The sequence below is a fragment of the Aspergillus costaricaensis genome (genome assembly GCF_003184835.1).
Source record: "Aspergillus costaricaensis CBS 115574 unplaced genomic scaffold BO79scaffold_2, whole genome shotgun sequence".
Taxonomy (NCBI): Eukaryota; Fungi; Ascomycota; class Eurotiomycetes; order Eurotiales; family Aspergillaceae; genus Aspergillus; species Aspergillus costaricensis.
In genome coordinates, this window is record NW_020291802.1 from 711118 (window position 1) to 726964 (window position 15847).

Here is a 15847-nt window from a genome sequence, read left to right on the forward strand (position 1 = left end):
TAAAGTAGACTGGCCGTAGCATAAAACATTGAATTCAAGAAGGCCATGAAAGCCCCGGATAGTCCACGCAGGTACTATTAGTACCATTGGTGCTTAATTCATAAGTAGCTGTTAGTAGTCTGTGCCGGTAACAGTTGTTGACGTGGACCATTAATCGTTCGGGTGATGGGATATATAATCTCGGCTGGCAGTCAAGAATCCGCACCAGATCCGTCGAACAATTTCTCCAGCCTATCCCTCATCAACTCAACATCACAAGGCGCAGACAAATCCAATGACAAGAACTCCCTCGCTAATTTGTCCTGGAAGCAAAACTAGTTAGCCTTGTCGTTTCTCAACCGGGGGACCAGAAATAGATAGACAAGTATATCCTACTGCATCATCCAGAGCCTGCGTCTCTTGAGCCGAAAGGACAGCGCAAGCGGCAATAAGATTTTCACCACGAGCAGATAGTGAGGCAATTTCGTCTGCTCGATCGACAATTTCCTGACTGATACCATTCATCGCGGCGCATCTGTATTGTGCTCAGTTAGAGCATACACTTAGAGCATAAATCTGAATCCTTGAATCTTCCAGAACGCACATTGTCCCAAAGCTTTGATCGCTTCGTCCTAGGCGGAAACTATGCCATGCGTCTTAGTCTCTCCTGCTTATGATTGTCGTGCGAGTGTTGGCGCTTTACTTATAGAGATAGGTGATCTGGTCTTCAGCCTCACCGGGTTCTTCATGCACACGGACCTCCATGTGGCCGAGTTGTAACCGCGGTCTAGGTTTGAGATAACCGTTCGCGAGAATCTCATGAAAGTGTGTTGCAGCTATGACTTTGGGAGCATCTTCGCGGTTTAGTAAATGTTCGAGGACTCCACATGCCAGTCCGATGCCGTCTAAGAGTGTTAGGTTCTAGCTGTTTATTCGGGCATGCAGGTATACGAACCATTCTCATTGGTGCCTTTGCCGAATTCATCTATCAACAGCAGACTACGGCCGGTTACCTGCTTCAGGTCAAAGGATAGCTGCTGCAGATCGTTCATGAAGGTACTTTGTATCTGAATTACGTGACGCAAGTTAGATTTCTCAGTATAGTAGTCGACTCACCAGCTTACCTGGGAGACGCTATCTTGAGTGTTTGACTTGACCAGGATTTTGTCAACGATTCCAAGCTCTGCACTTTCAGCTGGCACAAAGCTATACCGTTGAGTATAAGAGCCTTGAATCGTTCGAACTAGGCGTTACATACCTTCCCACCTGCGCTAGGTAGACAATGAGAGCTACCTGCATAGCACTTCATTAGCTAGTATTAATGGATGCCGGGGAAGGAGCTCACCTGCTTCATGTATACGCTCTTCCCAGAATAATTCGGCCCTGTAAGTAGTAGCATGCTTGGTCCATAGTCACTTTCGTGTGGGTTGGATGTCAAATGAAGAGACCCCAACGGCTCTCCCTGTGTCCTTCTACCAACCAAGAAGGTATTATTGGGCACATAAGACGAAACCGTAAGCTCCTGTAGGATGTGTCTACCCTTGTATTAGCTCTCTGGCCATGCTAACGCGCCAATTGTCTTACCTGCCGCCTCTGATCTTGATAACATCTCCTTCCACCATCTTAGGGCGCACCAACTTGTAAAAGCTAGCCGCTTGAGCCATTGCAAGAAGACTGTCACAGGTAAGATAATCTTGTCAATCGTCGGCATCCATCTTTTACCTGTCTATTTGCCCACATATATCTGATGCTTCCAAAAGCACCGTCTCATATTGAAGTACCCTTTGCGCGAGATCATAAACTATCTCGATCTCCTTCTCTAATAAGACTGTCAGCTGCATTGACCACAATAGCGCATCGAAAACCGAAGACAAACCACAGATTATGCCATAGATGTCACCTAATTTCTCATCAATCTCCCTCATCCTGAAGTCCTTGAAATAAGCTCTGTTTTCTGTGAAGAACATGAGTTCCCACTCGTCTTCGGCGCCCCTGTAAGCGGCGTCTCCCGCCTCATTGAGAGGAATCGCAATGTTGAAACCGAGTTGCGGGAAGTAAATGACATTGACATCTATGTCGTAGCTCTCGGGAATGGTCGTCGCTATCTCTATCGCAACCTGCTTCAAAAGACTATTCATACCGTCATACCTGTCCTTTATGCGATCCAACTCCCTGTCTATTCCAGGTTTCACAACGGTTCTGCCCTGTTCCTCTGAGCTATCAATGTCGACCTGATATAGTCAGAATCGGTTGATTTCGGTGAAGAGTATTGTACTTACTATTTCTTGTATCATTCTTCCGACTTTGTACAATTGAGCTGCCTCGAAAGCACGTAGCGCCTGCAACATGGTTAGACGACTTTCGAGTGAGCGAATCCGATGAGGACCTTGTTATGTAGAGCCAAATTAGCACCATTCGAAGTCTCTCGTAAAGCGTCTTGGATGTCAATTCCATAGAAAGCAAACTTATGCCATATTAGCCGGACATCACCACAATGAGAATGCCATGACATACGGCCAGTAAAGTAGCCCACACAGTCGCCTTGAACCCCGTAATCTTCCCGCTTCCGGTACTGATGCCTTTTCGAAGGTTGATCATCGCGTATTGGAGGTTCTTAATGTGCTTCAAGCCCCTGACCAGCTTGTCCAATGGATTAAAGTTGTCAGCCCTATGATACACACTGATGAAGGAATTTCGCTCATTGATAACGTCAAGTTCCACGCTCGGTCGGAGAAACATCTGCTTTAGTTTGTTTCTTCCCTGTGGTGTAGATGCAAAGCGCTGGAAGAGACCATAAACTGAAAGCCCTTCCTTTGATGACGTTGACTTTCTTCCTGGGCCCTGATTCACCATGCTGGGATGAGATTCAGATTCCATAATTTGGAGCGAAAGTAAGGTTCTACCGTTGACAAACCTAATCCGCTGTAAACAAATGCCTCACTGTTTCAAAGAAGATGAAGACTTACATAGTTCCGCTTAGAGTGAACATTTCCACGGATGAAACTCTGAAGATTCTAGAGGCTCCCTCGTTTAATATCGACATGGAAGCTCGACGCCTTTGTAGATAAGCGAGTATGGCACCAGCACATCCAATCGTCACTGTATTTTCCATATCGATGGAGCCGGACACATGCAGAAGCTTGCCTTCCTGCAATGTGAGGTCCAGATTCTCAGTATCTAATTGTTCACCGTCAACTAACCCACTGTGTGGCACGAAGAACTTGATGCGATGCTCATGTCTTGAAGATATTTCTAAAGCAATCAGTTTGTTCTTTGCATTGGAATAGTTGAATTCTTGCGATGGACGGACGTCAAGTTGGTAGGGGACATAGGAGTGTGTATCTGTAAATATCAGAGATGTCCAATTCTAATAAAACAGCAAAACTATGCTCCGCTAACTGCTAATTTGTTCATCCCATGGTCTTTCTTGGAGGTTGTTTGGATCCACACGGGGAGATATCAAGAGTACAGTAGGCTTCGTCTGGAGGACCACTTCAGATTCGTTAGTCGCCGAAGCATGAGAACAGGGAAGGTCAGACAAACAACTGTCGATCATATCCTTACTGGAGTGGCGTAGATCGCCTAGGAGGTATAGTGTCTCTTCCAGTGCTGAATAGTAGGAACATCCGACAGTTCCCGAATCTCTCATATCCACTGCCACTATAACTTGTTCAAGCTCATCATCGATGGAGTACTCAAACATGGCACCACCAGATCGAAACTGCTCAGCATTGGTAGAGGTAAGTGTTCTTGCTCTTAGTGTCTCTTGTGAAGTGGGAGGCAAGTTGCCTGAAGTCATCGGTCGTGGAAAGTCGTCATGATTGGACGAGAGATTGAAAGAGTCGACATGTCGGGGATGTGTCGTACGCTTTCTTTTCGTTCGTGGCTCCATAATGCATGGGTGACTGCTTTCAGACTGAGCAAGTGTCTGCTAGGAGGTTCATCCTATGAGGCGCGGGACATGGGAGAACACGCCTTCAAAGCGGCATGACTTTACCAGATCAAGTGACAGCCCTGAAAATTTACAACACCGAGGAAATAACGGAATGGAAATTCTTTAGTAAATATGTACAATTTAGTCGTCACTTATGATACACTGATTATGCTATGATACATGAGTAAGAGTAGAGATCAAGTCATACAAGGTCATCATCTTAGCACCTTTTCCAGACAATAGCGCCGAATACCCAAATATAAGAAAGAGCAAAGTGCGTAATGAGTCTTAGGAACTTTCAGTTTCTGTCGTCACCGGAGCTTCTGCTGCTACTGCAAGCCCACTCTTATCGGCATTGAACGTGACACGAGCAGTTTGCCCAGAAGTGACTTCGCCGCGAATGATCTTATCAGCCAGCTTGTTGCCGATTTCTTTGGCGATCAAGCGGTTAAGGGGCCGGGCTCCGTATTTGGGATCGTATCCCTTCTCACAAAGCCAGTCTTTGATCTCGTCATCAACCTTCAGAATCATTCGGCGGTCGTCGAGACGTGATTGCAGCTCCTTCACTCTGATATCGACAATATCCCTCAGAGCGTCGCGGGACAACCTCTTGAAAATGATGAATTCGTCGATACGGTTGAGGAACTCCGGCGGATAGGCCGATTGTACAACATCCATAACCGACTTTTTGGTTTCAGGCGCAAGCTCGTTCTCACCACCTTCCTTGTAGGGGTGCAAAGGATCGGCGCCTACAAGAATGTCGGCACCGAGGTTCGATGTTAGAACAATGAGAGTATTCCTGAAGTCAACCTTGTGGCCCTGAGAATCCGTGAGGAACCCTTCATCTAGGACTTGCAAGAGCAAGGCAGAGATGTCGCGATGCGCCTTCTCGAACTCATCAAATAGCAAAACCGCGTAGGGCTTCCTCCTCACGGCCTCTGTGAGTTGACCGGCGTCATCGTATCCAACGTAGCCGGCCGGAGAGCCGATCAAGCGACTAATAGTGTGCTTTTCTTGGAATTCGCTCATGTCGAACCGAACAACAGCCGTCTCCGTAGAGAACAGGAACTCGGCCATCTTCTTGCAGAGCTCTGTCTTGCCAACACCCGTAGGACCGAGGAACATGAACGAGGCGAGGGGTCGGTTTTCGCCGCTAAGCCCTGCTCTTTGCATGCGGACTGCATTTGCGACTGCCGAAAGAGCCTCGTCCTGACCACGAACGGATTGACGTAGAGTGTCTTCCATTTTGATGAGCTTCTCCACCTCACCGGCCATTAGCTTGTTGACAGGTATACCTGTAGTCCGAGAGACCACGTTTCCAATATCATCGGCGGTGACGGAGTCGTGAATGAGACTAGTCTGGGCCTTTGTGGCTTGCTCTTCACCTTCTTTGGGAAGTTTGGCTTCGAGAGTAGGAATGGTGGCATATCTCAGTTCACCCGCCTTTGCAAAGTCTCCTTCTCTTTGAGCTTTCTCCAACTCGAAGCGAGCACGCTCCAGCTCCTCTTTGGCACGCTTGAGCTCTTCGATTTCCGATTTCTCCTTCTCCCATACCTCGGTCAATTTTCTCGCTTCTTCTTGTTTAACCTTCAGATCTTCCTGTAGTTTGTCTCTTCTTTCGCGGCTACTGACATCGGTCTCCTTGCGAAGTGACTCCAGCTCAATTTGAATGGTAGTAATATCACGATCAAGCTCTCTGATCACATCGGGCTTTGACTCCTGCTGTAGTCGTAAGGCGGACGCCGCTTCGTCGACCAGATCGATAGCCTTGTCGGGAAGGAATCGGTCGGTGATGTATCGGTTGCTGTAAGTTGCTGCCGCCACCAAAGCACCATCCGTGATTCGAACACCATGGTGCACTTCATACTTGTTCTTGATACCACGCAAGATGGATATGGTAGCGGCAACCGAGGGCTCCCCGACCTGTATAGGCTGGAATCGTCTAGCCAAAGCCACGTCCTTCTCAATCAATCTGTATTCGTTCAAAGTCGTAGCACCGCAGCATTGCAGCTCACCGCGAGACAATGCCGGTTTCAAGAGGTTGCTGGCGTCGATACTGCCTTCGGCCTTTCCCAAGCCAAGCAAGGTATGAAGCTCATCAATGAAAAGGATCACACCCCCTTGCGCATCCTCGACCTCCTTGAGGACAGATTTCAACCGTTCTTCGAAGTCACCTCTGAATTTAGCACCAGCAATGAGAGACCCCAGATCCAGAGAAATAACACGTTTGTCCTTAATGCTCTCGGGAACGTCTCCTTGAACAATTCTCTGCGCCAAACCCTCCAAGACAGCAGTCTTTCCGGTACCCGCAGCTCCGATCAAGACGGGATTGTTTTTCGTTCGTCTGGAGAGAACCTGGATGGTGCGATGGATTTCGGCATCACGTCCAATGACCGGGTCCAACTTGCCTGCCTTAGCCCTGGCTGTGAGGTCGACACCGAATTGTTCCAAGGCTGACTTTTCTGGTTCACCACCAAGGTTCATGCGATGGGTACCTCCGGGAGGATGAGGGCGACCATTGGCATAAGTGCGTACAGGCAAGACGGACGGGAGCCGGGCGACATTCGTGATCCGGGTGGGCACAACTAGACGCAATGCCTGAGAAGGTTGAAGAAGGCGGTTCGATGACGGTAGGGAGGATGGTCGGAGAAGTCGACCCCGAGCGAGTTGTAACCTTGACGACATGACCAAACAGCCGACCGTGTGCACAGTTGGGTGTGAAAGCAAAAGGTACAACACTGCAGATCTTCAGACCAGCTCCCGATATAGCTGGGGAGACCTATATACCTCGCCGGGACAGGCGGCCAGCCGATTGCCTCTCAGGCGTCGCGAGGCTTCTCGAAGGCTCCACCGCACGGCGAACGATGAGTGGCGGAAGCTCCCCCAAAAGGGCCAGCTAGCTCCGTCACCGTGGGGTCACATGACCGGCCGGAATGAGGGGCTCAGTTGGTGCCGCCGAAAAATTTCACTACTCGGACCCTCCGCTGAAAAAATACTTCAGAACACCTTTCCCCTCCTATTTATTCCTCCTTTTCTTCTCCTTTCCTTCTACTCACCACACACATCCCCCAAACACACATTCACAATGGGTTTCACTGATCTTGCCTCCGAAGCCGGCCTTACCCGTATGTTCTCACTTTCCCTTTCTTTTTCATCATTTCCCTTTCCAATCTGCTCTCAGCAGTAACTAATGGTACCCCTCAGTTGCCAACAACTACCTGGCTACCAGGAGCTACATTGTTGGGTAAGGCACACCTTTAGGGATCCTTCCCCCCTCCCCTTTTGCATTGGTGCCTTTTGAAAGATTCTTCCTTGTTTGCATGATGAAAAGAAATTGGTCCGTGTTTATGAGGCGGCTTAAGACCCCGCTGCAAGATTAAACACAATGCGAGAAATCGCGCTTCTGATTACTTGGAAAAATTCTTCTTTGCTTTCTGTTTTCCGTCATTCATGAATACCTTCGCTAGCGATGATGGTGGCACAAAGCTAACTGGAATATAGCGATGCTCCCTCCCAGGCCGATGTCGTGACCTTCAAGGCCTTCTCCGGTGCCCCTGACGCCGAGAAGTACCCCCACGCTGCTCGCTGGTACAAGAACATCGCCTCTTTCGAGGCTGAGCACGCCTCCCTCCCCGGCGATGCCTCCAAGCCCTACACTGCCTACGGCCCTGAGTCCACTGAGCTGCCCACCAACCCCAAGGCTGCCAACGACGACGACGACATGGACCTCTTCGGCTCCGATGAGGAGGAGGAGGACCCGGAGGTCGTCAAGGAGCGTGAGGCTCGCCTTGCTGAGTACCGCAAGAAGAAGGAGGCCAAGCCCAAGCCCGTTGCCAAGTCTCTGGTGACTCTCGAGGTTAAGCCCTGGGGTATGTTTTATCTCCATATATCGCATTAATTGTGTATGATTCTAACCAGTCACAGATGATGAGACCAACCTTGAGGAGATGGAGGCCAACGTCCGTGCCATTGAGATCGACGGTCTCGTCTGGGGTGCCTCCAAGTTCGTTACCGTTGGTTTCGGTATCAAGAAGCTCCAGATCAACCTTGTCGTCGAGGACGAGAAGGTCTCCCTCGACGAGCTCCAGGCTCAGATCGAGGAGGACGAGGACCACGTCCAGTCCACCGATGTTGCTGCCATGCAGAAGCTGTAAGCGGAACGTTGTTTAATGATGAAGATAAATGGCGTGATGATGGATTTTCTTATGCTATCCCACGGAAATATACTGTCATGAACTTGAATAACCCAAGCCGACTGGGGACACCCCTCGGCATAACGAATACCAAAAATCAAAAATACCCAATTAATACACTACTGGTGCAGATGTAGCCGATAATTTCGTAGATTAGTAGCTTTACCCCTCCTAATAGTTGAAACCACACCAAGTGGGATGACCTGAACAAATGAAATGCTGCCCAATTCAATCAAAACCTGGTTGGGCCTTTGGCGGGGGAGTGGCCGGTCAATCCGGACCTGAAATTCTTTGCCAAGTGCAGAAGAGGTTCCATAGGTCTACCGTAGAACTCAGTTGCGCAGATTACTACATACAGCTAGCTAACTACCACCAACTAGGTAAGCTGCTACTGATAGACCGGCCGGACACCCAAAGCTCACGAGCGAGCCAATCTCGACCACAGTCCCCGTCCACCACTCCGAATCTAATACCTTTCCTAATACCCATTACTTCTGAATCATCTCAACAAGATTAGTTACTGAAGAAAGAAAACAAAGATGGGATTCATCTCCCGCATTATCACACTCTTCGGCCTCGTCCTGCTCGCCCATGCGTACGTTGAACACTTACATTGATCCCTCCACATTACACCACATTATATCAGATCACTAACAAGACATACGTATAAATACTATAGAGGCTACTCCGCCCACGAACACACCATCCTGTACAGCAACACCGCAAGCACAGCAAGCGGCGGCACCGCCCTTCCGCTCGACATCGTCATCGAAGCCCTCGCATCACTAGTCCTCGTCTCGGCGGGACTTGTCCTCGGCGCAGAAAAGCTCAAGCCGATCAGTTGGAGTGAATGGGCGGGTCAGATTGAGCGCGAGGGTGGTGGGAGGAATCCGTATCGGAGGTTGGAGGAACGGTATGGGTTTTGGGATGTTAGGGTGAGTTTGACCCTACCCTTTTTTTCGATGTCTGGAGGATTGGGGGTATTGAGCTTATGCTGATGTGTTGGGGTTCTAGGCGAAGAGAAAGGAGTTTGCGGATTGGATGAAGGGGGAGGTTCCTGTTCCTGGTAAGGAATGAGTTGAGGGGATTGGGTTGGTTGGTTGGTTGGTTGGGTTTATTGGGTGTGGGAAGGGTGTATTATAGTTTTACGTTTGTGATTGATAAATTGATGGGATTTGGAATGAAAAAGATCTTTGATTGATTTGATATGATTGTTTATGATGGTTTGTCTTGGTGTGTACTCGATTGGGTGTTTGTGGGTTCAAAGGACTTGATATCAAGCCATGTGCTTGTTCGGTTTAGTGATCTACCGGTATAAATGTGGTATATCAGGATGCTATAAGGGCGAGTGTAGTATAGTCTCTGAGCATCTATGGCTGGTTCAATCAAGCTGTTGTAGAGCAGCGACGGAAAGTGGTGGAAGCTAACAAGATGCTGACTTGAACAGAAACTTAGTGGGGTAGGTGTTACCACTCACACACCAGTCTTGACTGTGACTACAAATGCCTCAAGCTCTACAGTCCTACCTACCTGCAGATATGCTCTACGCCATGGGCAAGAAAGTGGGATAGTCCAGAACCGCCCACGCAACGCCCAATACCCACCTGCAACGCGTATACCACCATCACATCCATCACTGACATCCAACATATCCAACCCTGCCATGGAGAATTCTTCCGTAAGATTAACAGCGTTCTTCGCGGCCCCGGCTTCCGCGGACCATTATCCGTCACGTTGATTGGAATGTTGTCCGTCCGGCGAACGGCTCGGTCTAGCCCCGGAGCCCAAGAGAAGTAAGTGGGTGTGATGGATGGAGTGCCAACGATGTATGCATTCAATCATTCATGAGCTTGCGCTGCGCTGCACGGCACAGGAAGATGGTATGTAAGTAAAAGCGTGTGTGTGAAGTAGTCGTGTACATGTCGACGCGTCCATCCATCGATATTGTCATCAACATCGTCATCTCTTGAGCGTTTTCAATGATGGGTTCGGGAATTATGTCCGGAGTTGGATATTGTAGACTTTAGGTTCTCCCCTTCCCATTTCAATAGGAGTTTGCGCGGGATGACGCGGCAGGACAATGGGGGAGTGTACTCGGTGTAGACACAGTTGACAGATGATGCTATGTTAATGTTGCTTGCTGGTAGGGTAAGTAATTAGTTGTGCAGTCTGCGATAACTGGACACAGCAGGTATTGAGTAAAAGCAGGAAGTTGTCTTCAAATTCATGGCAGGTGTCATCGGCCTTCACTTTCTTAGTTCAGTCATCCATCCGGGTTAGTCCTGCAGGTGACAAGAGACAGGCCACGCAAGAGTCAGTAGATCATTGAATTGTTAGTGGGCGAATGATATTCAACATGCATTTTATAGTGTGGTCAATCATCCATCGCAGCGGTATGCTCATCATGATAATTCTGGAAAGTGGTTGAGGCAATTCGGACCCCTCTTGCCTGACACACCCCAGTTCTCAATTTTGGACTTTCCATTCGGTTCTATTTAAGGTGCTGTGTCGCAAACCCTCAGCCCGTCTTGGCTTATACCAGCTAATTGAGTCGTCCAAGACGGGAAGTCAAGAACATATCCAATAGGGGGAATTTACTTGAATTAGCAGTTCGTAAACGAGGAAGGAGATGGTGGGGTAAGTTGATGGGTTGATTAGTTGGGAAGGAAGAGAAACAAGCGCATGTCTAAAGCAAGACACGGACAACACAACGGCACACAGGTTAGGCCTTCTGACTGGTTTGAATGTAAGACATATCACGGTGACATGGAGGGTAGACGTAAGTACTCCTCTGAAGTGGTTCAGATTGTTTGGGTAGGATCAATATCCAAAAGTGATTAGTGAGGCATTATTCAATGGACATGGAAATAACAACGGGCATGGAGATGATGGATGCTCCAAGTGGGTATGAATACGAAGATCTATTAGTAGTAGTAGGTATCTATAGGTGCAAGCATGTGAATGACAAGTCCTTTTCTAAGTACTTCCGTAGCATTTTACTCTGCTCAGTCTAGGTCTATTTAGTCTATTTAGTCTAAAGACGGGGGAATTGGTGGGCAATAATAGTCAATAATGAGGAAAAGCAACGTAACCCAAAACCACCGCTACCAGCCTTACCCCGTAACCCCGAGAACGATAGGTCTTTTTTCTTTTGTTTCTTCTTTTCCCCTGCCTTCACGGGGGTAAAGACAGGCAATTTTAGCGACCACAAAGAAAATAAAACTCCGGACCATGGACCCTGTTATGTAACGTGTATGTGAGTTTTCACCGAAAGGACATCTCAGTTCAAAGGCTGGCGCCATCTACTACTTATTGATTGATTTCTCATTATAAATTAGTAGCAGTATTTACTCAATGCTCAATTTGGGTGGCGCCCCCACCAATTGGAGTGGAGGGTCTCAATCTCGACCGAATTAACGGGGGAAAATGGAGAGATGGCGTCCGAGGGTTGAGATTGAGACAAGGGCGGGATGGAGAGAGGGGCGGTTGAGCATTGGCAGGGTTAGAGAGAATTCTTAGCCTCGCCTAGATACTACGGGGATGTTTCCCATCTTTTAACCCTTGTGCCCTGCCATGCGTCATGTTCATCCCTGGACGAGGGAGGGAGGTAGAGAGTTGAATCGAGTATGAATTCAGTGTGTTCATTATTGCCCAGTTGATAGGTATGGAGTACGTGTGCGAAGCCCTACAGTATTTCCCTTGCATCACGCGGGTGGTAATTAAGTAAAATGTCCGTATCCGACCCTCTTGGAGGCCGGAGATTTGAGACCCCTGATACCGCCGTACCTTACGGTAGACTGGTCTGGCCTAGTGCTATGTCTTAAATGGAGGAGGGCCGGGGAAAAGTTAATATGAAAGAAGAAAAAGTAAAAGAAGAAAGGAAATAAATAATAAAGAAAAGGATTGATCGACACTTCCCAAGTCCATGCACACCTCGCATCGGTTGCATACGTACGCTTTGCTCATGTAGGAACAAGACCAGACAGCAACTGTGTTCTTGGCATCTTGCAGGTCAACTATACTATTTACTAACTAGTTCTGTCCTTTCTCTTATTTATGGTTGATGTTAATTATTTTTCCGGATCGGCTCTACTCCGGAAGGAGACCGAGAATGAAAGGTGCGTAGAAGTTCTTATGAGCCATGCAGGGGTCGAATCAAGTTCTATTGTGTGGTGGTGCCGAAGGGCTCGTCATGATCTTACGTCAGGTATCGATTGTGAGGGTTGGGATGGATGGATGATGCGTCTTTAGGTGGTTTGTTACGTGGACAAGCAGGACGTGGGAGTAAATGAGGCTTGCTATCGGTTAAGCATTGCCGTTGCTACAGTATCTTCCAAATCACCAGCTTGTCTGTCGGTCGAACCCGTCAGTTGTTGTTCTTCTTCGGAGTGGCGTGCCTGACGGCTATGAAAGGCTAGACTGGTCGGATGTACTGCCTCGTATGACAAGCTTTGAATGCGTGGCTGGGAAAGACAAGACAGGATAGGACAAGGCATTCATGCGGTGGCAGGCATGCTTCGTATGTTAGGACCTGAATAGTCTCTTTTGCCTTTTTTTTTTCTGCAATTTGCCAAATTGGCTGGTCCATGCGGGCCGGTGGTGCGCATACCAGAGCGGCCCTAAGGATGGGTGACTCCGGTAATCTAAAGATTTAGTGGGAAGGGTGAAGGCCCGCCCCTTCAGTGGTGCTGTGACTGTCCAACGTTTATTCTTCTCTGTAGTTTTGATTGACGTACTTGTTGAGTAGATATTTTGTACCACTTGCTCCCTTGAGTCTAGGCTTGAAACCTTCAAAACAAGGTTAGAATGAGTATCATGTCCAGGAGATATCCCTTAATAGAAATTTGATCAGTGACCCATTAAACTCAAAACAGATGTAACAAGAGAGACAACAACAACAAACAGATTGAGAGACTGGGGCTTTCCCAATTTTTCTTTGCTTTTCTCCCACCCCCATCATTAATTGCTTCCATTCCCACTTCGGTCAAGGGCGAGATTTGAACCCAGGTTGCATTCACATTATTCGAACCAACCGCGGTGGCTCCAGGCGTGTAGATCTATAGGACACGACCATCATTGGGCGGGGCGCCCTCAGCAGGAGTGGATCGCGGCAGCTGACGCTGTGTTCCGATGGCCTCCCCAAAAATAGCAAAACAGAGCAGAGGTATACGCAACCCTCTTGCGGAGGAGACCATTCAGAATGCTGACTAACTGGACTAGTGGCCCGTCTTGGGGCACTTGAGTTGCGCCATCTGATGATTGTTTACTCTCCAGTACGCCTTGGCATTGGTCTTTCCAGCATCGTCCTGCACGCTCGATGCTGGCTCGTCCCGCCCTCTCAGCCACGGGCAGCGACTCAGACTCATCCAGAAAATGCGAGACGCGGACCGAGCTGCTGATGCTGCCCTTCGCCCGGTGGGTCCCTTTTCCCTCCATTGCCACTAGGAGTGTAGAGTGTAGACGAGGAGGTTGTGAAAGGTGTGCAGACAGGGCTGATGGAGATTGCTGAGGGATGAATGGCACCTCTTGTGTGCTGCAATTGCTTTTGGTCTCACTTTTGATTTTCTTTTTTTAATTCCTAATTTTATTATTATTATTTTTTGGGGCTCGACTTCCCTCTTTCCACTCCCCCTGCTTTACTCTATTTAAAGGATGCCCCTGCGCCTGTCAACCACTGCGTCCCTTTCCCTTCTTCCTCAAGTGATATAAAGTATCCCCTACGGTCGTTCCACGAACCTCAACAACTTTCGCTTCGCCTCTTCACTTCAAAGACACTCGCTAGTCTATCGATCGCCTTCGCACGATCCACTTCAATCTACCACCCGAGCACTCAGATCTCGATATCACTCGCTAGCAAGATGCGTTCTTCCATCCTCCTCGTCGCTTTCTCGGCTCTCGCCGCTGCTCAGTCCTCCGTCGCTGTGGTAAGAAGCCCTCTAGTCCTACACTCGTCTTATGCTTGATCGATTGCTAACACACAACCACAGCCCCAGGGTCAGCCCTCCGCTGCTGTCACCTCTTCCCCTGTCATCCCCACTCAGGGCTCTCTGCCCGCTGGTGCTTCCAGCGCTCTTATTGGATCTAGCGGTGTTCCCTCTTCCTTCGCGAAGTCGGCCAGCGCCTCTGCTTCTACTTCCACCAAGACCTCCACCAAGACCTCCAGCTCCGACTCTTCCACCTCCACCAGCGACTCGTCCTCCAAGAGCGGCTCCAGCTCCAGCTCCAGCACCTCTTCCGGCGCTGGTGTTCCCCTCGCCACCGCTGGCCCCGTCGGTCTTTCCGTCGTGGCTGGTGCTGCCCTTGCCGCTTTTCTGTAAATGAAGAGCACAAGTGGTCTTCCTTGCCCTTAGAGGGAGTTGAGTCTCGACCGTCACACACTCCACTCTGGTGGGGAACAGCAGATACCCATGGCGATCGAACCTTCCATCCATTCTAAGCCGCAAGGGTCAGGCGCTATGAAATCAAAGGGGATGGATGTTCTGCGGTTTTCTTTCTTCTGACATATGTAACATTGCTGGGAAGGCTTTTATTTCTTTGGATCTTCCTTTCAAAGGTTCACCGCGTGTTCACCAGAGATTCATAACTGCGGCGCACATAAGATTTCATTTCTCTAGTAATTTTTAATCGTTTAATGAAGACATGGTAAATACACACATTACACAGGGATTTTCTGGAATGCCGAGACCGCCCCTTTCATTTTAGATCCAACCACTTGTAAGACTGGAGTAGTGAGAGCTTAATTCGAAGGGGTTAAAAGCAATTGACTAGAGGCTTAAACATAGATACCATCGCAAGTCAGTTGTGGGACCTACCGTTCATGGCATGGGCTTGAGCCTATCCACAACCCCAGATCTAATACATTGACAAGTCTTGCGCCACCCTGAAAGAGACTAATCAAAATGTGTAATTTCGAAACCAACCGTTATAGAGGCTCTTAAACGGCCGCGTTTCCAAGTTGTAGTTAACTCTCACGTGCTTTGTCGTACTATTCTGCTCCCGCCAAGCATTCATTCTATAGTTACTTCTTGTCCTGACTGATGTTCGACTCCAGCGACCTCTACTCTGCTATTTAGGCCGATGTTACTTCACAAGGTGAACTCTCAGACGTCTAAAAGACTACCAATATCGCAAGTAATAGATATACGCCACTCAGGCTACCGCATGCCACTACTTTTTTTGGTTCCTTATTACTCATGCCATCATACCATCAAAATAGTTAGTAGTCTACTCTATACAGTAGAACACTTGCATTAGCAAATTAAGTAGTAAGATCTAGTGCTGCTATCACCACTCGTCGGTTGCAAGCGAGTTATACATGGCTATTGAACTGAAGAAGGGACTATACCTTATGAGGATTTCACCTCTCATACTAGCCACAGATTATACAGGGACTGGTGAATACTACTACAAATGAACCCTACCCGTCTTTTAGAATGAGAGGAAGGGAAGTAGAAGTAAGCGGTTGCTGAGGATGTCGGGTTAGATCCTGGAGCACCTCGACATAGGAGATGATGGAGGGGTAGGAAGGCCATGTAGGTAGCAGAGGATCTGGTGGAGCGCTTGGCTACGGTGAACGGTCTGAAGGTTGCTGTGGTACTGAAAGTGCTCTGGAAAGATGTTGCTGTATACAAGGAGATAATTGAAGGTCGCATGGTTTTGGTCGCCATCTTGAGGATACAAAGTAGCGATATATTAACTTACCTTCCTACCTGTGCTAGAGCTGGTGCCGACAGGCTAGATG

General features: G+C 48.5%; 5 protein-coding genes across 5 annotated transcripts; 3 read left to right on the top strand and 2 right to left on the bottom strand.

Moving 5' to 3' along the window:
• Positions 1–97: 97 nt before the first annotated feature.
• On the bottom strand, positions 98–3871 carry BO79DRAFT_267795 (MutS family protein MSH5; the record flags this gene model as incomplete). Its single annotated transcript, XM_025687071.1, has 17 exons — positions 98–302; positions 376–514; positions 584–622; positions 683–884; positions 935–1046; positions 1104–1185; positions 1238–1272; positions 1325–1514; positions 1564–1653; positions 1702–1798; positions 1856–2210; positions 2283–2318; positions 2366–2443; positions 2494–2893; positions 2946–3321; positions 3379–3471; positions 3523–3871. 17 exons carry the CDS (start codon positions 3869–3871, stop codon positions 192–194), a joined length of 2784 nt encoding a protein of 927 aa, XP_025544413.1. The 3' UTR covers positions 98–191.
• A 176-nt stretch (positions 3872–4047) lies between these two features.
• hsp78 (chaperone ATPase HSP78) lies at positions 4048–6650 on the bottom strand. The gene has a single exon (XM_025681992.1). It carries the CDS (start codon positions 6596–6598, stop codon positions 4202–4204), a length of 2397 nt encoding a protein of 798 aa, XP_025544414.1. The 5' UTR covers positions 6599–6650; the 3' UTR covers positions 4048–4201.
• Positions 6651–6916: 266 nt separating this feature from the next.
• On the top strand, positions 6917–8213 carry BO79DRAFT_206531 (translation elongation factor 1 subunit beta). The gene is made up of 4 exons (XM_025681993.1): positions 6917–7038; positions 7118–7157; positions 7415–7782; positions 7838–8213. Exons 1-4 carry the CDS (start codon positions 6999–7001, stop codon positions 8065–8067), a joined length of 678 nt encoding a protein of 225 aa, XP_025544415.1. The 5' UTR covers positions 6917–6998; the 3' UTR covers positions 8068–8213.
• A 293-nt stretch (positions 8214–8506) lies between these two features.
• BO79DRAFT_186156 (membrane magnesium transporter family protein) lies at positions 8507–9277 on the top strand. Its single transcript, XM_025680453.1, has 3 exons — positions 8507–8701; positions 8786–9041; positions 9121–9277. The coding sequence occupies exons 1-3, from the start codon at positions 8646–8648 to the stop codon at positions 9181–9183; spliced, it is 375 nt and encodes a 124-aa protein (XP_025544416.1). The 5' UTR covers positions 8507–8645; the 3' UTR covers positions 9184–9277.
• Positions 9278–13626: 4349 nt separating this feature from the next.
• BO79DRAFT_206535 (putative GPI anchored protein) lies at positions 13627–14700 on the top strand. Its single transcript, XM_025681994.1, has 2 exons — positions 13627–14030; positions 14094–14700. Exons 1-2 carry the CDS (start codon positions 13965–13967, stop codon positions 14421–14423), a joined length of 396 nt encoding a protein of 131 aa, XP_025544417.1. The 5' UTR covers positions 13627–13964; the 3' UTR covers positions 14424–14700.
• The last annotated feature ends 1147 nt before the right edge of the window (positions 14701–15847 follow it).

What these genes read in the sequence shown, in the direction of transcription:
- hsp78 (XM_025681992.1), bottom strand. Translation starts at nt 6,598, where the DNA reads ATGTCGTCAAGGTTACAACTCGCTCGGGGTCGACTTCTCCGACCATCC.
- BO79DRAFT_206531 (XM_025681993.1), top strand. Translation starts at nt 6,999, where the DNA reads ATGGGTTTCACTGATCTTGCCTCCGAAGCCGGCCTTACCC. An exon ending in CTCCGAAGCCGGCCTTACCC is followed by an intron (nt 7,039 to 7,117) that starts GTATGTTCTCAC and finishes GGTACCCCTCAG; the next exon opens with TTGCCAACAACTACCTGGCT. An exon ending in TCTCGAGGTTAAGCCCTGGG is followed by an intron (nt 7,783 to 7,837) that starts GTATGTTTTATC and finishes AACCAGTCACAG; the next exon opens with ATGATGAGACCAACCTTGAG.
- BO79DRAFT_186156 (XM_025680453.1), top strand. Translation starts at nt 8,646, where the DNA reads ATGGGATTCATCTCCCGCATTATCACACTCTTCGGCCTCGTCCTGCTC. An exon ending in CTCGTCCTGCTCGCCCATGC is followed by an intron (nt 8,702 to 8,785) that starts GTACGTTGAACA and finishes TAAATACTATAG; the next exon opens with AGGCTACTCCGCCCACGAAC. An exon ending in ATGGGTTTTGGGATGTTAGG is followed by an intron (nt 9,042 to 9,120) that starts GTGAGTTTGACC and finishes TTGGGGTTCTAG; the next exon opens with GCGAAGAGAAAGGAGTTTGC.
- BO79DRAFT_206535 (XM_025681994.1), top strand. Translation starts at nt 13,965, where the DNA reads ATGCGTTCTTCCATCCTCCTCGTCGCTTTCTCGGCTCTCGCCGCTGCT. An exon ending in CTCAGTCCTCCGTCGCTGTG is followed by an intron (nt 14,031 to 14,093) that starts GTAAGAAGCCCT and finishes ACACAACCACAG; the next exon opens with CCCCAGGGTCAGCCCTCCGC.